The sequence below is a fragment of the Osmerus eperlanus genome, chromosome 26 (genome assembly GCF_963692335.1).
Source record: "Osmerus eperlanus chromosome 26, fOsmEpe2.1, whole genome shotgun sequence".
Lineage (NCBI taxonomy): Eukaryota > Metazoa > Chordata > Actinopteri > Osmeriformes > Osmeridae > Osmerus > Osmerus eperlanus.
In genome coordinates this window covers 2,561,639-2,580,379 of record NC_085043.1, presented here as the reverse complement: position 1 = coordinate 2,580,379, position 18,741 = coordinate 2,561,639, and the positions used below count along the sequence as shown (strand labels likewise).

Genomic DNA, 18,741 nt, shown 5'->3' with positions numbered 1-18,741 from the left:
CTCTTGCGTTAGCAAGCTAAACTAGTTTACATGCCTACAGTCTAGGTGTTTTCGGTATCTAGCTGTTCTTGCATTCCTTGCATATCAGCATTAATAAAAAGCAGATGAGCTAGAGTCTAGCTAACATAGACGGGCATGGCTGATGTTTGTCTATACCGAAGCGTAGAAGATCCCTGTGCAGTTCGACCCTGGACACATTTGCGCAAACCATTTCACCAAGGACGGTTTTGAAAACCTGGGACAATGTAGCTAAAGCAGGATTTGCTATGAAGCTGTTGCTGAAAAGAGGTGCGTTCCGACCTTACGTTCATCACAACCGCAAGCTGTAGTATGATTTTGTCGGTAACAGTTATTAGCAATGCTAAGGTATCCTGTATTTAGCACCTGCCTTTCTCCAGTTCTTTCAAATAGATAATCTAGACAGGCGTTAGCAATAGGCCAGACTGCTATTTGTTTTCTGGCTATTTTTTCGGAAGCTTCCCTTCTAATGCTGACTACAGCTAGTCTAGCCATTTGCTAAGTAAAGTATGTTGATGTGTTTAGAAACGTATTTAGCATTCTACCTATGCTAGATACAGGAGACGTTAGCATTGCTAATAACTGTTACAGTAGCGACAAAATCATACTGTAGCCTACTTACAGCTTGCGGTTGCGATGAGCGTACGGTCGGAACAGCACATCTTTTCAGGTTCAGCTTCTTAGCAAATCCTGCTTGAAATTGCCAAGGTTGTCAAAACTGTCTTGGGTGAAATGTTCAGAGCAAATTAATAATTGAGGGTCGAACTAAGCCGGGATCTTCTCATAGACAAACAGCAGCCATGCCTGTCGAATGTTTGGCTCCTTGGGAAGACTATGAGTATTAGCCTTCCCTTTACAGCCTGGAAAACAGCATTTACTACCGTGGTCCATTTTCAATATCCGTGTTATACTTCAAAACGTTATTCTTTGTAATTGCTTAGAAGTAGCCTACACAGAGCAGCGCGCAGCTAAACTAGCATCGGAGATCTACGCTACCTCGGACTGGGCAGGAACACCAGTGAGTGGGCTGGTCTGGATGTAAATTTTGGGGCGTGACAAAGATACAGACCAGAGCCAAAAAGGGCTGTCCCCCGCTTTGTTGAAAAGCTAGCATTTTACAGACAAATTTTTTCATTTTAAGATTTGCATAGGAAAGAGGTGTCAATGGACTTTGATATTCACTGTATGTTCATTTTACCCACCGAACTGTCGTTATTCAACTATGACAAGGTAAAATCGGTTTTGCAATCAATCGCCCCTTTAACCTGTCCCAAAGCTGACCAAAGCTAATACTCTGCCCTTTCTATTCATACAATCTCAACAGTTGGTGTGTAGCAGAGAGGATAGAGAGACTGACTTGTAACCTTATGCTCATGAGTTCAAATCCCCATTCAGCCTGTTGTTGGCCAAACATGAAGTAGTTTTGCTCCCTTGTTGTCCAACTCTCGATCTTCTACAGTGTACATGTTTATAATATTTTGCCATTTTGCGGAGGAACCCGCATCGCTGCTTGCAGCTATATTTTATTTTTGCCCCCCTAAGCCTCAGTCAATATGTGGACTACATAGACAACCTAGGTGTCAAAAGTTGCGTCTTGATAGCGATTGAGTTGCTTGTATTTGTATTTACGTTCCGTTGCACGGTTTAAGTAGAAATTAAGTTTTTGTGGCGAAAAGTGAAGCCAACGGTGGCTAACTTGCTAGCCACAGTCACTGACGCTACTAACGTCACTAACGTCACGAAAACCCGCGTGACTATCTCTAGCAGAACATTAGTTTAGCAGCTCGTTAACTTCTGGGAGATAGCTAGGCTAACTGCTTTACTGCAAGGCAGCTGCAGAAACGCCACAAGCAAAGAGGCCTGGGTGATAACTATTTGCTCATTTTACTTTGTGATATGACACACAATTGTGATGTGTAATGTACAATATAAGCTGATATTATTAAGGAAGTACATCTACTTTCGGAACTGAAGCATTAGCATCATGAAATTAGCCTCTGTTGCCCGGGCAACACATACTACAGCGGTCTATGATGCATCTGTTTTCAATCGTTAAAATAAACGTTCGTTTATTCGTTGTAGGATTTATTATGACATTAGATTACAAGTAAACGATTTGTGGGTGAAATTATCATTACCTGTGGTGTCAAACCAGTGTAGCTCACTGCAACGCTTTAGCCTAGTCTAGTAGCTAACAAAAACATCTCCACAGCTGTTAACAGTAGGAAGTCAAACGGCGGCACATGTTCGGCACTACCCTTACTTAAATCAAAAGTCTTTCAATAGGTGAAACTATTTGACTAGTGACTACTAACCGGAACTCCATTGCCACAGCCTAAACTTTGTCAATCTGTTCATGAAAATGATTCATTTCAGCCTAAACCGTACAACGGAACGTTAAATCGAATTCAACCAACGCAATCGCTACCAAGACGAACACAGTGTAGTACTGTACTAGTACAATTTACCGGGGCAGCTTCTCCGCACAGGGATATATTGCATTTTGCCTTGTTACTGACAATGATCGCTACCACTGAGATTTTTATGAATGAGGGATTTTCCCCTAAACAAATGTCAAGCTTATTTACGTTTTTGGGGGCATATTTTCAGTTAGCAGATGGTACTATTTGAATCGCGATTCCATCTGAGATAGCTACTGCCGGGTAACGTTGTTGTTAGAATAAGCTTCAAAGGGGGTTCTTTATTAATGAATGAATGCAATATGAGTAGGCTAAATGCCTGAAAATATCACAAGAAGGGAAACATTTAAAATGACGTTTAAGTAATAGAGATTAGGTCCATTTTTACACCGAGCTGCCAAATGTATTCGTTTTGATTCAACTATGAGGCTGCTGATCACCATTCCCTCTTGCAGGGGAAATGAGAAGACAACTATTTAATTCTACTCTTCACTCCTAGTATTTTGAGTTGTAAATGAGCAGAAGAAAATATGCTTTTAAATCTATGCAATCTTTATAAATAATAAGTAGGCTATGCATTTTTGATATAAAATATACAGAAATATCAGTTGTAAAAATGTCATTAAAAAACTGACCCCTCTGCAACCGAAGCAAGCAAGCACACCCTACAATTTCCCCAGAAATTGTACCCTCTCTAGTTATTATTGGGATATGTGACAGAACAACCTTTGTTCTGTCACATATATATTATTATTATTATTGTGAGAATGCTGTTAAGCATTCTCACTATTGTTTTCCTGTTTCTCTTTATTATTGTGAGAATGCTGTTAAGCATTCAGCTTTGTACCTCTTATGCTTGAATTAATATAAATCAATATTCATAATATTTTTAACATGGGTTTCCAATGGAGTTTTCTTTCAAATCCTCTCAAACTTCTTTAAACTTCTTCAACTTCCAAATCCTTCTTCTTCCTCAATCTTTCAGCTAGAGCCACCATTTAAACTTTATAATGTTGACAAAACCCTAAACTATATTTAAATAATTCAGCTTTTTGATATCTATTCAACTTTTTTCAATATCACTGATTATGTTTCATGACTTTTTCAAGCCGTTTCTGAGATTTACATGGGTGTGTACGTGAAACCCTAGAGTGCAGACTGAAACGCTTAGAGTGGAGGCCTGAGTTTCGGATGTCGTTGAAAAAATATTTCTAGTTTGCCAGCATTGCCACAATTTTCGCTCTTCATCTTCAGTTTGAAATTTCTTGTATTTAAAATAATTGACTAATTCAAAGAACAACGAAAAAATACTTGTAGGCTTAAAGGCGCACACGATCATCGTCTGTTCCTGTCAATCCTGCATGAGGGAGGGCCGAGCCAACTCACACAGTCAGAGAGTAGTCAAAACTCGGAGGAGAGCCATGACAAATCAATGCATTTTTAAAGATATGTGGTTACGGTCGAGTATGATTTCATTTCATAATTTAATCAAATTGTTTTCACACCTATCATAGTCAAATTCATAGTTAAAACATGTATTTTTTAAAGAGCCGGCTCTTTTTAGTGAGCTGAGCCATACGAGCCGGCTCACGAAAAAGAGCCGGAATGCCCATCACTAGTTCAGAGCCCCACAAAAGCGAGACAAAGTCCAACTCTCGCCCGATAGAGACCAATGCAAATCTGGTGACAAAATCGTCAGAGAAAGCAAAAAGAACACATTTTGTAAAACTTCCGGTAGAGTTGTATTTCTGACCGCACAGACATATAAAGGACATCTCTGGTTTCGGCAGAGTCTTGGGTCTCGGAAAATATCCTAATTTTATTGATTGGACGTGTAGTTTTGCGTCTAGGTCAACTTGTTTGAGGTGTGGATGCTAGGTAAATGTTTGTTTTTCTCTCAGCCTAGCTCGTTAGCTATCACAGCTGCGCCATCACCGTGGCCATCAAACAGACACGCACCATGAACGTTTTTGAAACTGCCAAAGGAGTTGTATTTCTGACCGCACAGACACATAAAGGATATCTATGGTTTCGGCAGTCTTGGAATGAAATATACGTAATAATTATGTGGGCAATGTAGAACAGCGGACAGATTCGATATTTGATCTTTTGTTAGTTATGGCCATTCTAGTGACGCTACTGTCATCATGGCTGCTAATAGAATGGCGAAACCAGGTCACATACGGTCTAATAACTATCATTCATTACCTAGCTACAAACAAATGCTTCGTAACTGAAGAGTATTTACTTTTTATTGGCGATATTGACAACAGAGGTTAAGGAACTTGTTTTTAATCAAAAGATGGTCTCCGTTTTCAATTTGAAGCAGTAGATCTAGCTTATGTAGGAAATTTTCCATTGCATCCTCTCTCTATAGCTTCACGCCTTTGGTTATTATTCAAGCCTACGGTGTTAATACAGTCTGTAAAAATACCACTTTAACACACTTGCAAGAAATGATCCGCTGGTTAGATGTAGCATGATCTTATTATTTAAGTATAAAAAACTCACCAGGGACAACGACAACATTGGCAACCCTGCACTATGAATTATTATTTTGATGTCATCTTAAATTAAGTGTCTGAACAGTACTGGGTGTGCAGGCACACATTATTAGTTTCTCCTCCGTCTTGAACCTGAAACCTAGATTCTAGGTTAGACACCTGAACTTCATTGCCACAGCCTAAACTTTGTCAATCTGTTCATGAAAATAATTAATTTCAGCCTAAACCGTACAACGGAAGGTTAAATCGAATTCAACCAACGCAATCGCTACCAAGACGAACACAGCAGTACTGTAGTCTAGTAGCTAGCTAGTAGTACAATTTACCGGGGCAGCTTCTCTACACAGGGCTGTATCACATTTTGCGTTGTTACTGACAATGATCGCTACCAGTGAGCTTTTTATGAATGAGCGATTTTCCACTAAATAAATGTCAAGCTTATTTAAGTTTTTGGGGGCATATTTTCAGTTAGCAGATGGTACTGTTTGAATCGCGATTCCATCTTCTACTGCCGGTAACGTCGTAGAATAATCTTCAAAGGGGGTTCTTTATTAATGAATGAATGCAATATGAGGAGGCTAAATGGCTGAAAATATCACAAGAAGGGAAAAACTTAAGGACGTTTAAGTCATAGAGATTAGGTCAATTTTTACACTGGTCTGCCAAATTTATTCGTTTTAATTCAACTATGAGGCTGCCTCTTGCAGGGGAAATGAGAAGACATTTCATTCTACACTTCACTCGTATTTTGAGTTGTAAATGAGCATTATTTAAAATGCTTTTAAATCTATGTAATCTTTATAAATAATAAGTATGCATTTTTATATCAAATATACAGAAATATTAGTTGTAATAATGTCATTAAAAAACGGACGCCTGTGCAACCGACGCAAGCAAGCACACCCTACAATTTCCCCAGAAATTGTACCCTCTCTAGTTTCTCCTGCAGTGAGTTTTTCTGGGAGTTTTTCCTTGTCTTCCTTGAGAGTTTAGGTTGGTTGAGGGGCAGTTCTATGGGCGTATGTGAAGCCCTCTGTGACATGTTTGCGTGTAAAAAGGCCTATACAAATACATTTTGAATTCAAAATACAAAAAGTGTGAAGTGTAGAATATGGACGCAAATCGGGACCAAAATTAAAATGCATTTGCAGAAATGCTTTTTCATTTTAAGAATGTGTATGCATTATTTGACTCATAAATGAAATTAGTAATCAATCATCCTATTTGCATTTTAATTTTCTTCAAGAGTGCTCAATCTTTCACTTAATTAAAATGAAAAAGAAATAGACATTTGAGATTTAATTTTCAAAACATGCTCCAGCAAATAGATACCAAAATTCAATTTGAAATGTAAAATGTGAAAATTAAAATGCATTTGCAGAAATGCAAAATGCACGAAAAAGCATTCTGAGCGGCGCAGCAGAGTGACGTCAGTAGCCGCTCTTCTTCAGGTCCCAGCTGACCGAGCTACCCATCTTGTTCGGTAGGGGGCCGTTACGGCCTGTGGGCCTTTTGTGTACTGTTCGTCTGCCCTATCGTGTTTGCCCCTCCCCCTTTTTGTTCTCCCTGTCGTTGTCCGCAGGTGTCTGTCCGCGATTGGCTGTGTTGTTCCGGATCTCGTCCAATCCCGATCCCGTCCGTCTTCCTCGCAGCCTCTAAAACCCCGGAACCGTCTTTGGAACGGGAGGCAGCCATCCGCATTCTGTCTTATGTGCACATGTATGTTCTGTCGGTAGCAAGTCCTCGTGTTTTGTTGCCTGTAGTGTTGTTCGGTTGGTTGTTCACAGGAGAGAGGGGACAGGTAAGCCGCCCATGGGCATACACTGCCATCACGCAGCTTACTCCCTTGTTAAACTCACTAGGCAAGGAACGGTGCCGCCCCTTGTAATTTTGTTAGAGAGGCATTATTTGGGTTAGGCAGGGTGTTTAGCACTTTTATTGTTTTCATTCCTTTGGCACCGTTCATGGTCCCCTTGTTCTCCTGTGACGCCTTTTCTGTTCATAAAATAAAACGCACGGTTGTCTACATATACCTTCGTTTGGAGTTCATGTTGGCTGCTGGTTGGCTGGTTGTTAGTCCCTCCTTTGCCCCTAGACATCGAAAGCCTTAGTTTATTCGGTTCAGTCAGGGAGGGTCGTAACAGGGGCGGTGTGCACATCTGCATTGCATTACATTGCAAATGTGCCGGGACATTGATTGAATTGCCGGGTCTATAGAGGACTTATGCTTTTAGGTTTCCTTTAAAAACATCTGTTGTCTGGGAGGCCCTAAAATGGTCAGGGAGGGCATTCCACAGCCTAGGCGCAGCAGACGAAAAGGCCCTATCACCCATGCTGCAGAGCTTGGTTCTGGGGGCTTTAAGGGTGTGTATGGTTGCAGACCGGAGGGTGTCTGTGTTGGTGTTTGTGAGCCAGGGCCCGCCCATAAGGGGGGAAAGGGGGAAAGCTTTCTGGGGCCCAGCCACGGTGCCAGCAATAATCATGTTCATCCTAAATATTTTGCGAGCGCAGAATTTCGATAAAAACCTGCAGAATTTCAAATAGAATTCATTGGTCTGAGGCAACATTTAAATAATCTTGTCAACTCATATTACGTCTCTAATCTTTCAAAATATTTTACCTGTAAACAGAGCCCATTGCCACCAGTGTAGGTAGGTCTGTGATAGCAATCGAAGGAAGTCTGTCAACCCATAAACTGATACAGTAACGTTCACATTAGACTAGCTACTGTAACTAATATTAAAACGTTAGCCAAAAATCCCAAGATTCAGCCCTGAAGATAATTGACACGGAAACACTTATCAACCAAAATTACAGCAATAGACAGGGCCAGGGAGTTTTCAGGTGATCTTTATGAGGATGGATCAATACTCTTTTGCAAAGTCTGTCAACATTCAATCGACCATATTCGGCGTCAAACTGTTGTGGAACATCTTCGGTCGCTCCGACATAAGAACAGGAAGGCTAGTGGAATTCCACAGATTTTCAGTCTTAATAACCACAGAAAATGTGAAAAAAATCTGCTGATTTTGTTTGGGCTTGCTAATCACTGAGTAAGTCTCTCTCGATTAACATAATGTTTTAGAGAGAGAGAGCACACATGCACATGCGTTAATATAAGAAAAGCCCTATTTGGGGTGGGCCCATTCACTGGACCTTTTCAGGGGCCCAGCAATTTTTATGGGCGGGCCTGGCCTGGGCACCTGGTGGCTCACCAGGAAGAGTGTGTATCATGTATTCTATGGCCTGCCTTGGCTATTTCCTGCATCCTTCTCACCTTCTCACGTCTCTCTCTCACCTACATTTCCTGTCTCTCTACACTGTCTCTATCATAATAAAGCAGAAATTCCCTAAATGTCTTTGACAAAACAGGTTTTACCCTTGGCCATTTACCATTGGCAAGGTAAAATTATGTAAAAAGTAATAAAAAATTTTTTTTCAACGATGTGCATTATTTAGTTTTTAGAAAGGACTGCCTTTTAGTTAGTGAGTACTGTTAGAAATGGGCGCAGCCAGCTATGAGGTCACAAGTCTGGAATGTACTTAGGGCGTCAGATGGCTGAACAGTTAGGGAATCAGGCTATTAATCAGAAGGATTCCGGGCTGTGCCAAATGACTGTGTCCTTGGGCAAGGCACTTCACCCTACTTGCCTCGGGGGAATGTCCCTGTACTTACTGTAAGTCGCTCTAGATAAGAGCGTCGGCTAAATGACTAAGTGTAATTATTTCCACAAAAAAATTAAAAATATTTCCTGAATCAAAGTAAAATAAATTTGGTGCTATATAACTGTACAATCAGGAGTTGACCATATCCTACCTCACAGTTTCTCTGTCTTTGAAACTGACACCTAGCCTATCAATAAGACAATATCCATGCTTTAAGCAGCAGCCTAGTGTGTATGCGGTAAGTAAAAGGTTAAACAAAAGATAACTTACTGCTAAAAAGCTTTCATTAACAACATTAACCTCTCCAGGGTTCGATGATCGAGAGCTGCGGCCTCAAGGTCTTAGGTGCCTCAAGGGGCGGTAACCCTCGAATCGTGGTGGAAGTTTGAAGAATAAATGGAGAGGGACTTTCGATCCGCACCAAAGTGCTTCTGGAAAACTGTCCGCCAACTCAGGAGCGGGGAACCATCCAAGCTGTGTACAGCAAGCTACATGCTGTTGACCTCAACTGAGGAGGTTATTGGGCGGTGGAAGGAACATTTTGAAGGGCTCCTAAATCCCACCATGTCCTCTAGGATGTAGGCAGAGCCAGAGGCTGATGCGGGATCAGATTCGATTTCAGGTCACTGAGGAAGTCAAACTCCACAGTGGCAAAGGCCCAGGGATTGATGAGATCCGACCAGAAATGCTGAAAGCTTTGGATGTGGAAGGGGTGTCGTAGATGACACGCCTCTTCAACATTGCATGGAAGTCTGGGACAGCGCCTAAGGAGTGGCAGAACTGGGGTAATGGTTCCTCTTTTTAAAAAGGGGGACCAGAGACTGTGCCAACTACAAGGGTATCACATTTCTCAGCCTCCCTGGTGCTGGAAAGGAGGGTTCGGCTGATTGTTGAACCTCAGATTGAAGAGGAACAATGCGGGTTCTGTTCTGGTCGTGGAATGATGGATCAGATAATCAATCTCGCAAGGACCCTGGAGGGGGCCTGGGAGTATGCCCATCCGGTCTACATGTGTTTTGTGGATCTGGAAAAGGTGTATGACCGGGTCCCACGGGAGATACTGTGGTGCTGCGGGAGTACGGGGCCTTTCTTAGGGCGATCTAATCCCTGTACACCCAAAGCTGTGTCTGGGTCCTCGGCACAAAGTCGAGTTTGTTCAGTGTGAGGGTTGGTCTCCACCAGGGCTGCGCTTCGTCACCAATCCTGTTTGTGATATTCATGGACTGGAAATCGAGGCATAGGTGGGGAAGGGTTGCGGTTAGGTGGGCCGGGGATTTTATCGCTGCTTTTTGCGGATGATGTGGTCTTCCTGTCTGGGATGAGGATCAGCACTTCTAAATCTGAGGCCATGGTTCTCAGCAGGAAACCGATGGAGTGCTTACTCCGGGTAGGGAATGAGTTCTTACCCCAAGTGAAGTTCAAGTTCAAGTACCTCAAGGTCTTGTTCGCGGGCGAGGGGAAAATGGAGCTGGAGTTTGGCCAGAGAATCGGGGCAACGGGGGCGGTATTGCATTCGCTGTATTGCACTGTTGTCACGAAAAGAGAGCTGAGCCAGAAGGCAAAGCTCTGGATCTACCGGTCAATTTTCGTTCCTACCCTCACCTATCGTCATGAAAGTTGGGTCATGACCGAAAGAACAAGGTTGCAAGTATAAGTGGACGAAATGGGTTTCCTCAGGAGGGTGGCAGGCGTCTCCCTTAGAGATAAGGTGAGGAGCTCAGTCATCTGTGAGGAGCCGCTGCTCCAGTTGAGTTGGTTTGGGCACCAGAAATTTTATTTTGGGCGGGCCAGTGCAAAAGTGAGTGGGCCTATAGTTTTTCCTAGAAAGAAAATACTTAAATAATAATGAAACATTTGAGGTTTATTACATTTAACACCTCGGGGTCCCCGAGGTGTTCACTTTTTGAATTATAAATGAGCAGCAACAAATGTATGCTTTTAAATCTATGCAATCTTCATAAATAATAAGTAGGCATTTTCATATAAAATATACAGAAATCAGTTGTAAAAATTACAGTTAATAAAGGGACCCATCTGCAACAGATGCAAGCAAGCACACCCTACAATTTCCCCAGCTATTGTACCCTCTCTAGTTCGCTTTGTTATACCTTGGGAGAGGATTCTAAGACCGCGATTCGCTGTGCTTAAATTACCTGATGAATAAGTTAACGTTACCGTTTCCCGTCACACTCCATAATTTATTTTAGCAACATTCTCAGCCCTTACATTGCAAATGTTACACACCGTGGTTGTGCACTGAGAACTGACCAAATGCTTTTTGGCACTGAAATAAAGCCAAATCACTCAAATTTAATGTGGTCTTCTTCATGCCTACAAATAGAAATCCATCCATCCATCATCTTCCGCTTGTCCGGGGGTCGGGTCGCGGGGGCAGCAACCTAAGCAGGGAGGCCCAGACTTTCCTCTCCCCGGCCACTTCCACCAGCTCTTCCTGGGGGACCCCGAGGCGTTCCCAGGCCAGCCGAGAGACATAGTCCCTCCAGCGTGTCCTGGGTCTTCCCCGGGGCCTCTTCCCAGTGGGACGTGCCCAGAACACCTCACCAGGGAGGCGTCCAGGAGGCATCCTTATCAGATGCCCGAGCCACCTCAACTGGCCCCTCTCGACGCGGAGGAGCAGCGGTTCAAATAGAAATCCAACAATGAGTATTTATATAGGCTATTGTTCCTACAGTTAACATTATTCACCTGTGACCATGCACCCTCCTGTAACTGATGTTCTAGCAAATCAATTTAAAGATCAGCCTTTGTTCTTCTGCCCTAAGTACACCATCTCTTGGTCAGTTTTTGGCACTTGCTTCATGAGATGCAGTTTGTACAACTCCTTTACTGGTAACTGGGAATACATGAGATTACATTAAATTCCACAGTTCCACATGCAGAATTCACCTGCCATTACATTAACATCTCACTGTGTACAGCATCCATGCTCTGTTCATCAGAATCAGAATGTGCAAATTGTTTTTCTATTAATTATTCTCATCATTTTAGTGTAACTGACAATTCCACAAAAGTACATAGGGAGAGAACTACCAGTAGCTACCATACATAGGCTACCCTGCATCCATCTCTGCGGCAGCAGTCATTGTCTCTTCATCATCTTAATCATCATCATCATCATCCTGTGATGATAATAATTCTGTTGGGGGTTACTGCTACTACAAGTTGAAATAGACACCACTTAATATTTACTTTATATCATGTCAAATATAATTAAAACCAAGGTGACGTATAGGCTACAATCATGAGCTTATAGGCCTAAGCAAAATATGCCTTATCTGTTCGTAGTATGTGAAGAGGTCTGTCCTTAACCACTGATCAGTTTACAATAATTAAAGATAATGATTACTTTATTACTTTTATACTGTTTGAAATGCTCTGAATTGAATTAACAATGTTTGATCTATACCCTGCTATATTTAGCTCATGAGAACATAACCCCAGGGTTTCCCGCAGCACTTTTCAGTTAAGGCGGCTGCCTAAGTAACACACGCCTGCCGCCTTAAACCCTGTAACCCTCTTATGTCCAGGAGAGAAATATGCCTATCTATTAATTATTGATAGACTGTCATTATGCTGTTTGCTTATGCCTGCATAGCCATAAGTTAGTTCTTTGTAAGGTGCGACTAGGAAATGCAAATCACACACCCACAACGTCACCTGCGGTGTCCCTCAGGGCTCTGTGCTGGGCCCCACCCTCTTCTCCATCTACATGCTCCCCCTTGACAAAGTCATTAGCAGACATGGTATATTGTTCCATTGTTACGCTGATGACACACAGCTTTACCTCAGGACAACCCCCACTTCTTCTGCTCCCCTGCCAACATCCACACTGACCACCTGCCTGGAGGAGATAGAGGCGTGGATGAAGCTCAACTTCTTTCAGTTGAATAGTTCCAAAACGGAAGCCATCTTAGTTGGCACACCACATCAGCTCTGCCTTTCCACCATCACCAGTATCACCTTCTCTGGCTAAAACATCCCCCTTTCTGCTTCTGTCACCAATCTGGGTGTTAAAATGGACCCTCAGCTCACCTTTGACACCCACATCAAACACCTCTGTAAGACATCATTCTACCACCTCAAGAACATCGCCAAACTCTGTCCAACACTCACCCTGGCAGATGCAGAGAAGCTTGTCCACGCCTTTGTCTCCTCCAGCCTGGACTATTGTAATGCACTCCTCATCGTGATCTCTGGCAAGAGCATCCAGAGACTGCAATACATCCATAACAGCGCTGCCAGGATCCGGATGAGGGTGCGCAAGTACGATCATATCACCTCCATCCTGAAAACTCTTCACTGGCTCCCTGTCCCATTCAGAATTCAATATAAGGTCTCCCTCCTCACCCACCAGTGCCTTCACGGACATGCCCCCATTTACCTACAGGAACTCCTCACCCCCCAGAGCTCCTCACGCACCCGTTGGTCTGCAACCATACACACCCTTAAAGCCCCCAGAACCAAGCTCTGCAGCATGGGTGATAGGGACTTTTGGCTGTGGAACGCCCTCCATGACCACCTAAGGGCCCCTCAGACTACAGATGTTTTTAAACAAAACCTAAAAACATATCTTTAAAAAAAAACTTTTGACTAAATGTATTTTATAGGTTTTGCTTTTAACTATTTATTGACCTTGATCTATTTTTATTATTAACTTTGATTTTAATTTGCATTATTATATGCTCTGTAGCACTTTGAGATTGCTTTAATGTAAAGTGCAATACAAATAAAATGTATTATTACTATTATTACAATAACAATCCAATTCAAATTTGGGGGGGCTAAGAAATAGATCTCTTCATGTCTTGTTGATAAATAAATTACTGTGCCAAGTAATATACATTATAGAGTGAGTAAACGTATGAGTCGGTGAATATTAAGTCCATGAATGAAAAAGCAATTATATTGAAAGTAGTCAGAAATTGTTATGATATTGGCAATAGCAATATCGTTACATAAATTATTTTGTCCATCATGTTTGACAACTTACCCTGCTAAGGACCAAGTTGTGATGTCTTCTCAATGTGTATTTAATTAATACTAATGTAATTTTGCTAAAGTTAGTATATTTTGCCAAAGCCTATTCTGCGCATAACTGACAAGTCTTTCTACCCCTGTAATTCTGGCTGTAATGCTGTCCAGCAATTTACAATACAATGATAAACACTCACCTACCCACAGCACCCTTTGTCCTTTTTTCTTTTTGCAGGTCTTCTTTGCTTTTTTTTATTCTTTTCTCCCAGATTTCCTTTATAGAGCTGACAGAGCCAATACACTTTGCCACTCCAGTCATATTGGTCAACACTAGAAATAGAAACAAAATTCCATCTCACAAGACAAATTATGTGTTTTAATATTATCATATGTAATAATCAATTTAACTTCCATGGGGAAGTCGTAATTGTACCGTTACTGACAATTTCAGAGGATAGAGTCCGCCTGACAGGGGCAGACTTAGCTATGGGTGACATGGGCAGCTGCACAGGGCACCCACACACAAAAAAAACTCTGTATGATGACATTCGCGCAATCAGTCTCTGTCGCTCATTTGCAGGTCACGTAAATGATAGCCTATACTGTCACAGTTCACCTTGACGGAGTGGCCTCCTGATTCTGGTTTGTGAGCTAGGCAGACTACTGCCTAGGCTGGGAAGGTCTTCCACTCAGACGCATGAGATGGGGAGGTGGGCAGGGGGAAAGTGGAACTCGGGTCTCCCCCCTGGAAGTCCGAAGGGGGAGCGGGGGAATGCATATAGTAAAATCAGTCACACTATAAAATGCTACCAAATAAACCACAACTTATTTGTAATACTGGGAATACATAGTTTCTGTTTTGTGTGAAATCGTTAACTAATATAAAACCAGTCTGCACACCACCAAGGTGAATTGGTTTAGTCTTGACCCTTGTTGACAGTGTTGGTCATGGGCGGTGGCTTCTGGGGCTTGAGACACAAATGTTTTCTCTAAAGCCCCGAATCTTTTAGGTAAAAATGTGGGTTGTCATTTTTGGCATTTACATTTAGTCATTTAGCAGACGCTCTTATCCAGAGCGATTTACAGTGAGTACAGGGACATTCCCCTGAAGCAAGTAGGGTGAAGTGCCTTGCCCAAGGACACAACGTCATTTTGCATGGCCGGGAATCGAACTGGCAACCTTCAGATTACTAGCCCGATATATAACAAGATGAGTCTGATGTAATGTTTATATTACATCAATATACCATATCTAAGCTCACATCAAACCTAGACTAGTTCCTAGGTTTGGGCTAAAATTCCTCCATAGAGGACAGATCAATAATTTTCATCATCATTTTTTTGACAATGCAAGATGTTTACAGTCTATAGATATGGAAGCGAAAGGTTAATTCTCATAAAGTGTTCGCAATCAACAGCAAGGGCGTCACTAGACCCTTTTTGCCGGCTATCTGGTGGTTCCCAAAATTAAGAAAAAAACAGCTGGAGGTAGGGCGTTCTCATATAGAGCGCCTCTTCTCTGGAATAAACTACCCGTCTCAGTTAGGGAGTCTGATACTGTTTCGACGTTTAAAATTAGGTTAAAAACGTTATTGTTTAGTCAATTCTACGACTGTTAAAGGTAAGTATGTTACTAGTTGGAGGCAACGGGGGACGGGTTGTTTCCATCCTTATTCTTTAAGTATAACTTATTTTAGAGTTCTCTTCCCCTGGAACAGATTTCATGTTCCAAATGAGGGGGGCTGTCGCTGTCTTGGTGTGTGGGGTTGCATCAAATTCCCCTTTTTTGCTCTGTTAAATTGCTGCACCAGTCCACACTTGACCGGTGGGGATCTCATTCTATTATGACTGTAACTGTTAGCTGCTCCTGGCATTCTCTAATCCCTGCTCTCCTCTCTCTGTCCCCCCCCCACACACATCCCTTGTGGTGTGGGGGGTTTGAGTTGTCAGCACCTGCCTGGTCATCGGTCAGCCAACGCTGGACCTGGTCGCGAGTCTCCCGGTCCTGTCCTACATCTATAAAGTTGAATAATGGATTTTGGTGTTTTAAAAACCCATCGACACTGTATGACTATGTTTAGCCTGTGTTCTGCTCCTCTCTCCCACCAACCGTCTCTGGAGGAGGGAATCCCTCTCTGAATTGCTCCTCCCAAGGTTTCTTCCATTTTTTTTTCTCCTGTTGAGAGTTTTTTGGGAGTTTTTCCTTGTCTTCCTTGAGGGTTTAGGTTGGTTGAGGGGCAGTTCTATGGGCATATGTGAAGCCCTCTGTGACATGCTTGCGTGTAAAAAGGGCTATACAAATAAATTTGATTTGATTTGATTTGGTTTTTACTGGGGCACGTGCCCAAGTATAAATCTACTGTGCCACAGTAACATCTGAGTTTTAACAATTTACTTTATAGTCAGTGCATTCATTTAGATTGATAATCGAGAAAAAAAGAAAAAAATCCCAATCAACGCAGTTTAACTGCAGAATTCCATGTCTGCGCGCTCTTCTGTGCTTGCTTTAATAGCCACTGCTGTGGCACACAGAACTCTAGGTGTCGGCACGCAAGTCTGAATTGAAGTAGGCAAAGAAAACATTACGAAACTAAAGAAAGTTTCTAAATGATAGGCCTTCTGATCATCTTATTTGGACTCAAACATAATAACAACATGAGTCCAACGTATTATATTACATGAAGCTCAAAAAACAGTATTTGCACTCAAATATTTGCTAAAAGAATTGGCTCTATCGCGCACTCGCATTAACTGTTGATGTCCCGTCCGAAGCTCATATCAAAGTTACAAAACTTTCCAGAGTTACAAAGTGTCCTCTCTGGAGACATGCCATGTGCCAGCCTGTTTCAAATCCTCCACCATCATTCCTGTGCCCAAAAAGCCAAGGTCAACAGGACTAAATGACTACAGACCCATCGCCCTGACCTCTGTGGTAATTAAGTCTTTCGAGCGCCTGGTGCTGGCACACCTCAAAACCATCACAGACCCTCTCCTGTACCAGTTTGCCTACAGAGCTAACAGGTCTGTAGACGATGCAATAAACATGGCCCTCCACTTCATGTTTTGCTAAATAGCGAGCAACATAAATCTACAACATAAAAATTGTAGTTGTGGTGCTCCTTAATATTCAGTGGGTGCTCCTAAATTTTTACTGGTGCTCCTAACTTTTTAAAGTTGGAAGCACCAGTGCCACCAAATAAAAAAGTTAATTTCAAGCCCTGCTGTGGCAGCTAAAGAATTTAAATCTGCCAAAGACAATGATGGTGCACTTCTACACAGCCATCATTGAGTCCATCCTCCACTCCTCCATCACCATCTGCTATGCTGTTAGCATTTAGTTGTAAATGTTCTACATTTTATATTTAAAGACTGCAGCCACTTTAATAGTCTTGTATACTTATTTTATGCACCTGCCCACCAAAGCAAATTCCTTGTTTGAGTAAACTTACTTGGCAAATAAACCTGTATCTGACTGATATACAATGCTTGGTTTTTCTTTCTGGGACCTTAAAACATAAAGCTTGTATTTTTTTTCTTTCTCATCTGCACTAATGCAGTTATAGTTATCTCGAGGTAGTTGTTAGACTTATATATAGATATTTACAGAAAAACAAATTATTTAAAATTCACCAGCCATTCCTACTATGCTATAGCCTGACGTTGTCATACTCATAATTCCAGTCAGAATATGAGTCTGATACCGCTCCGTTGGGCTGTGAGTATGGGGCGTGTTTCAACCGAACCCGGAAAAAAATGTTTCTTCACTCAATTGGATAGACCTACAACCAATCAGAGCAACGTAGTATGTTGTTTGTTGAAAACGAATTCAACCCAAGCGCTCTTTGGTGATGTGGTTGATTACGTTACTGTTGATCATCTGTCCATCATCGTATAAAGCCCGCCCTGACAATTTGATTGGTCCAAACAGCTCTTGTTCGGACATAGTTTTTCCCCAACCTAGCGACCCCAGACCCAACTTCCCGACCACATTCTTTTGTGGGCGGCTAAGTTTGGCTGGCACCAAGGCTAACTATGCTATGTAATCAGCAGGGGTATCAGACACTGAAGTTTTCTAAAATTATCTGTAGCCTTCTAATACCAACCGTGGTCAGTGAGGATCCCTCTGGTTTACTAAGATCTTTCCATGTTCTAGTTACTTTCAACTGGCAAGTTTTCTAGATACCCATGTTAAACAATTTGAAATTTTAGCACAACAAACTATCAAAAAATACAAGGTTCTGGTGAAGTTACTGAAGATACATCTGGAAAAAGTTGTGAACCCTGTTCAATCCTGTTGAATACCATCTAGTACTCACCTTATTCAAGTCCAAAGTGAAATTAAAAAAGTATACTGCTTCAGTTTATTTTCCAAACTCATGTAATTCATCCAGATACTGTACTTCTTTAAAGATCTTATTGCAGTGTCAACATGTTTGGCACTGGTGTTCTTTGACGAACTGTGACTCTACCCAGGTTCTAATTTTAGCCTGGCCAAAACACATGGTGTAGTGGTGGTCACATGCTAAAATTGGCATGTGGGAATCTGTTTCCCGAGACATATATCAACAGAGGTTGTGCCAATGGTGAGAAGTCCATCACAGACAGTCTCATACTAAAGATTATCAGAATCATAGCCCGGAAGCGCCTTGATCGGCTACGAAGGGCGCAAGGCTGTTCACCCTAGATTTTCACCCGCGCATTTCTCCGCGCCGGTCACCAACCCATTCATCAAGCCTTTCACCAAGCCTTTCACCTCCTCTGACCTTTCCTTTTTCACGTGTGTAGCGCCCCAGCGCCTATCATATATATGTATTATGTCTATATATAAAAGGAAGTAAATAGATGGGACGTTTGGGCTCTTACTATTTCCCAGTTAACAAGTTACCTTTTCTTAAAATGTATGGTATTATAGACCAAATGTTTAAATGCCTATAAATAAGTAGGACCAGACACTGTATACCAAACAACTAATTTAATCAAAGGATTATAGATTATGTTTAAATTTTCAATGATATTGACCAAAATAGTTCAATTAAACAAAATATTTAGAACATTGTTAATCCAAATGAATGTCCCTTTTTATCACTTTACAATACTAGGATAATTTACTAGTTCACCTTATTTGACTATATCCCCTT

General features: G+C 41.8%; 1 protein-coding gene across 3 annotated transcripts in view; it reads right to left on the bottom strand.

The window, feature by feature from the left end:
* Window positions 1-18,077, bottom strand: part of lrrc39 (leucine rich repeat containing 39) — a 127,749-nt gene extending 109,672 nt beyond the window's left edge. For all 3 annotated transcript variants that reach the window (XM_062452698.1, XM_062452696.1, XM_062452697.1), the window contains exons 1-2: window positions 17,920-18,077; window positions 13,801-13,933 (exon numbers count right to left, since the gene is read on the bottom strand). In XM_062452698.1, the coding sequence (XP_062308682.1) occupies window positions 13,801-13,922 (122 nt within the window). In that variant the 5' untranslated portion in view covers window positions 13,923-13,933; window positions 17,920-18,077. The remainder of the gene's footprint in view (window positions 1-13,800; window positions 13,934-17,919) is intronic.
* Between the last annotated feature and the right edge of the window lie 664 nt (window positions 18,078-18,741).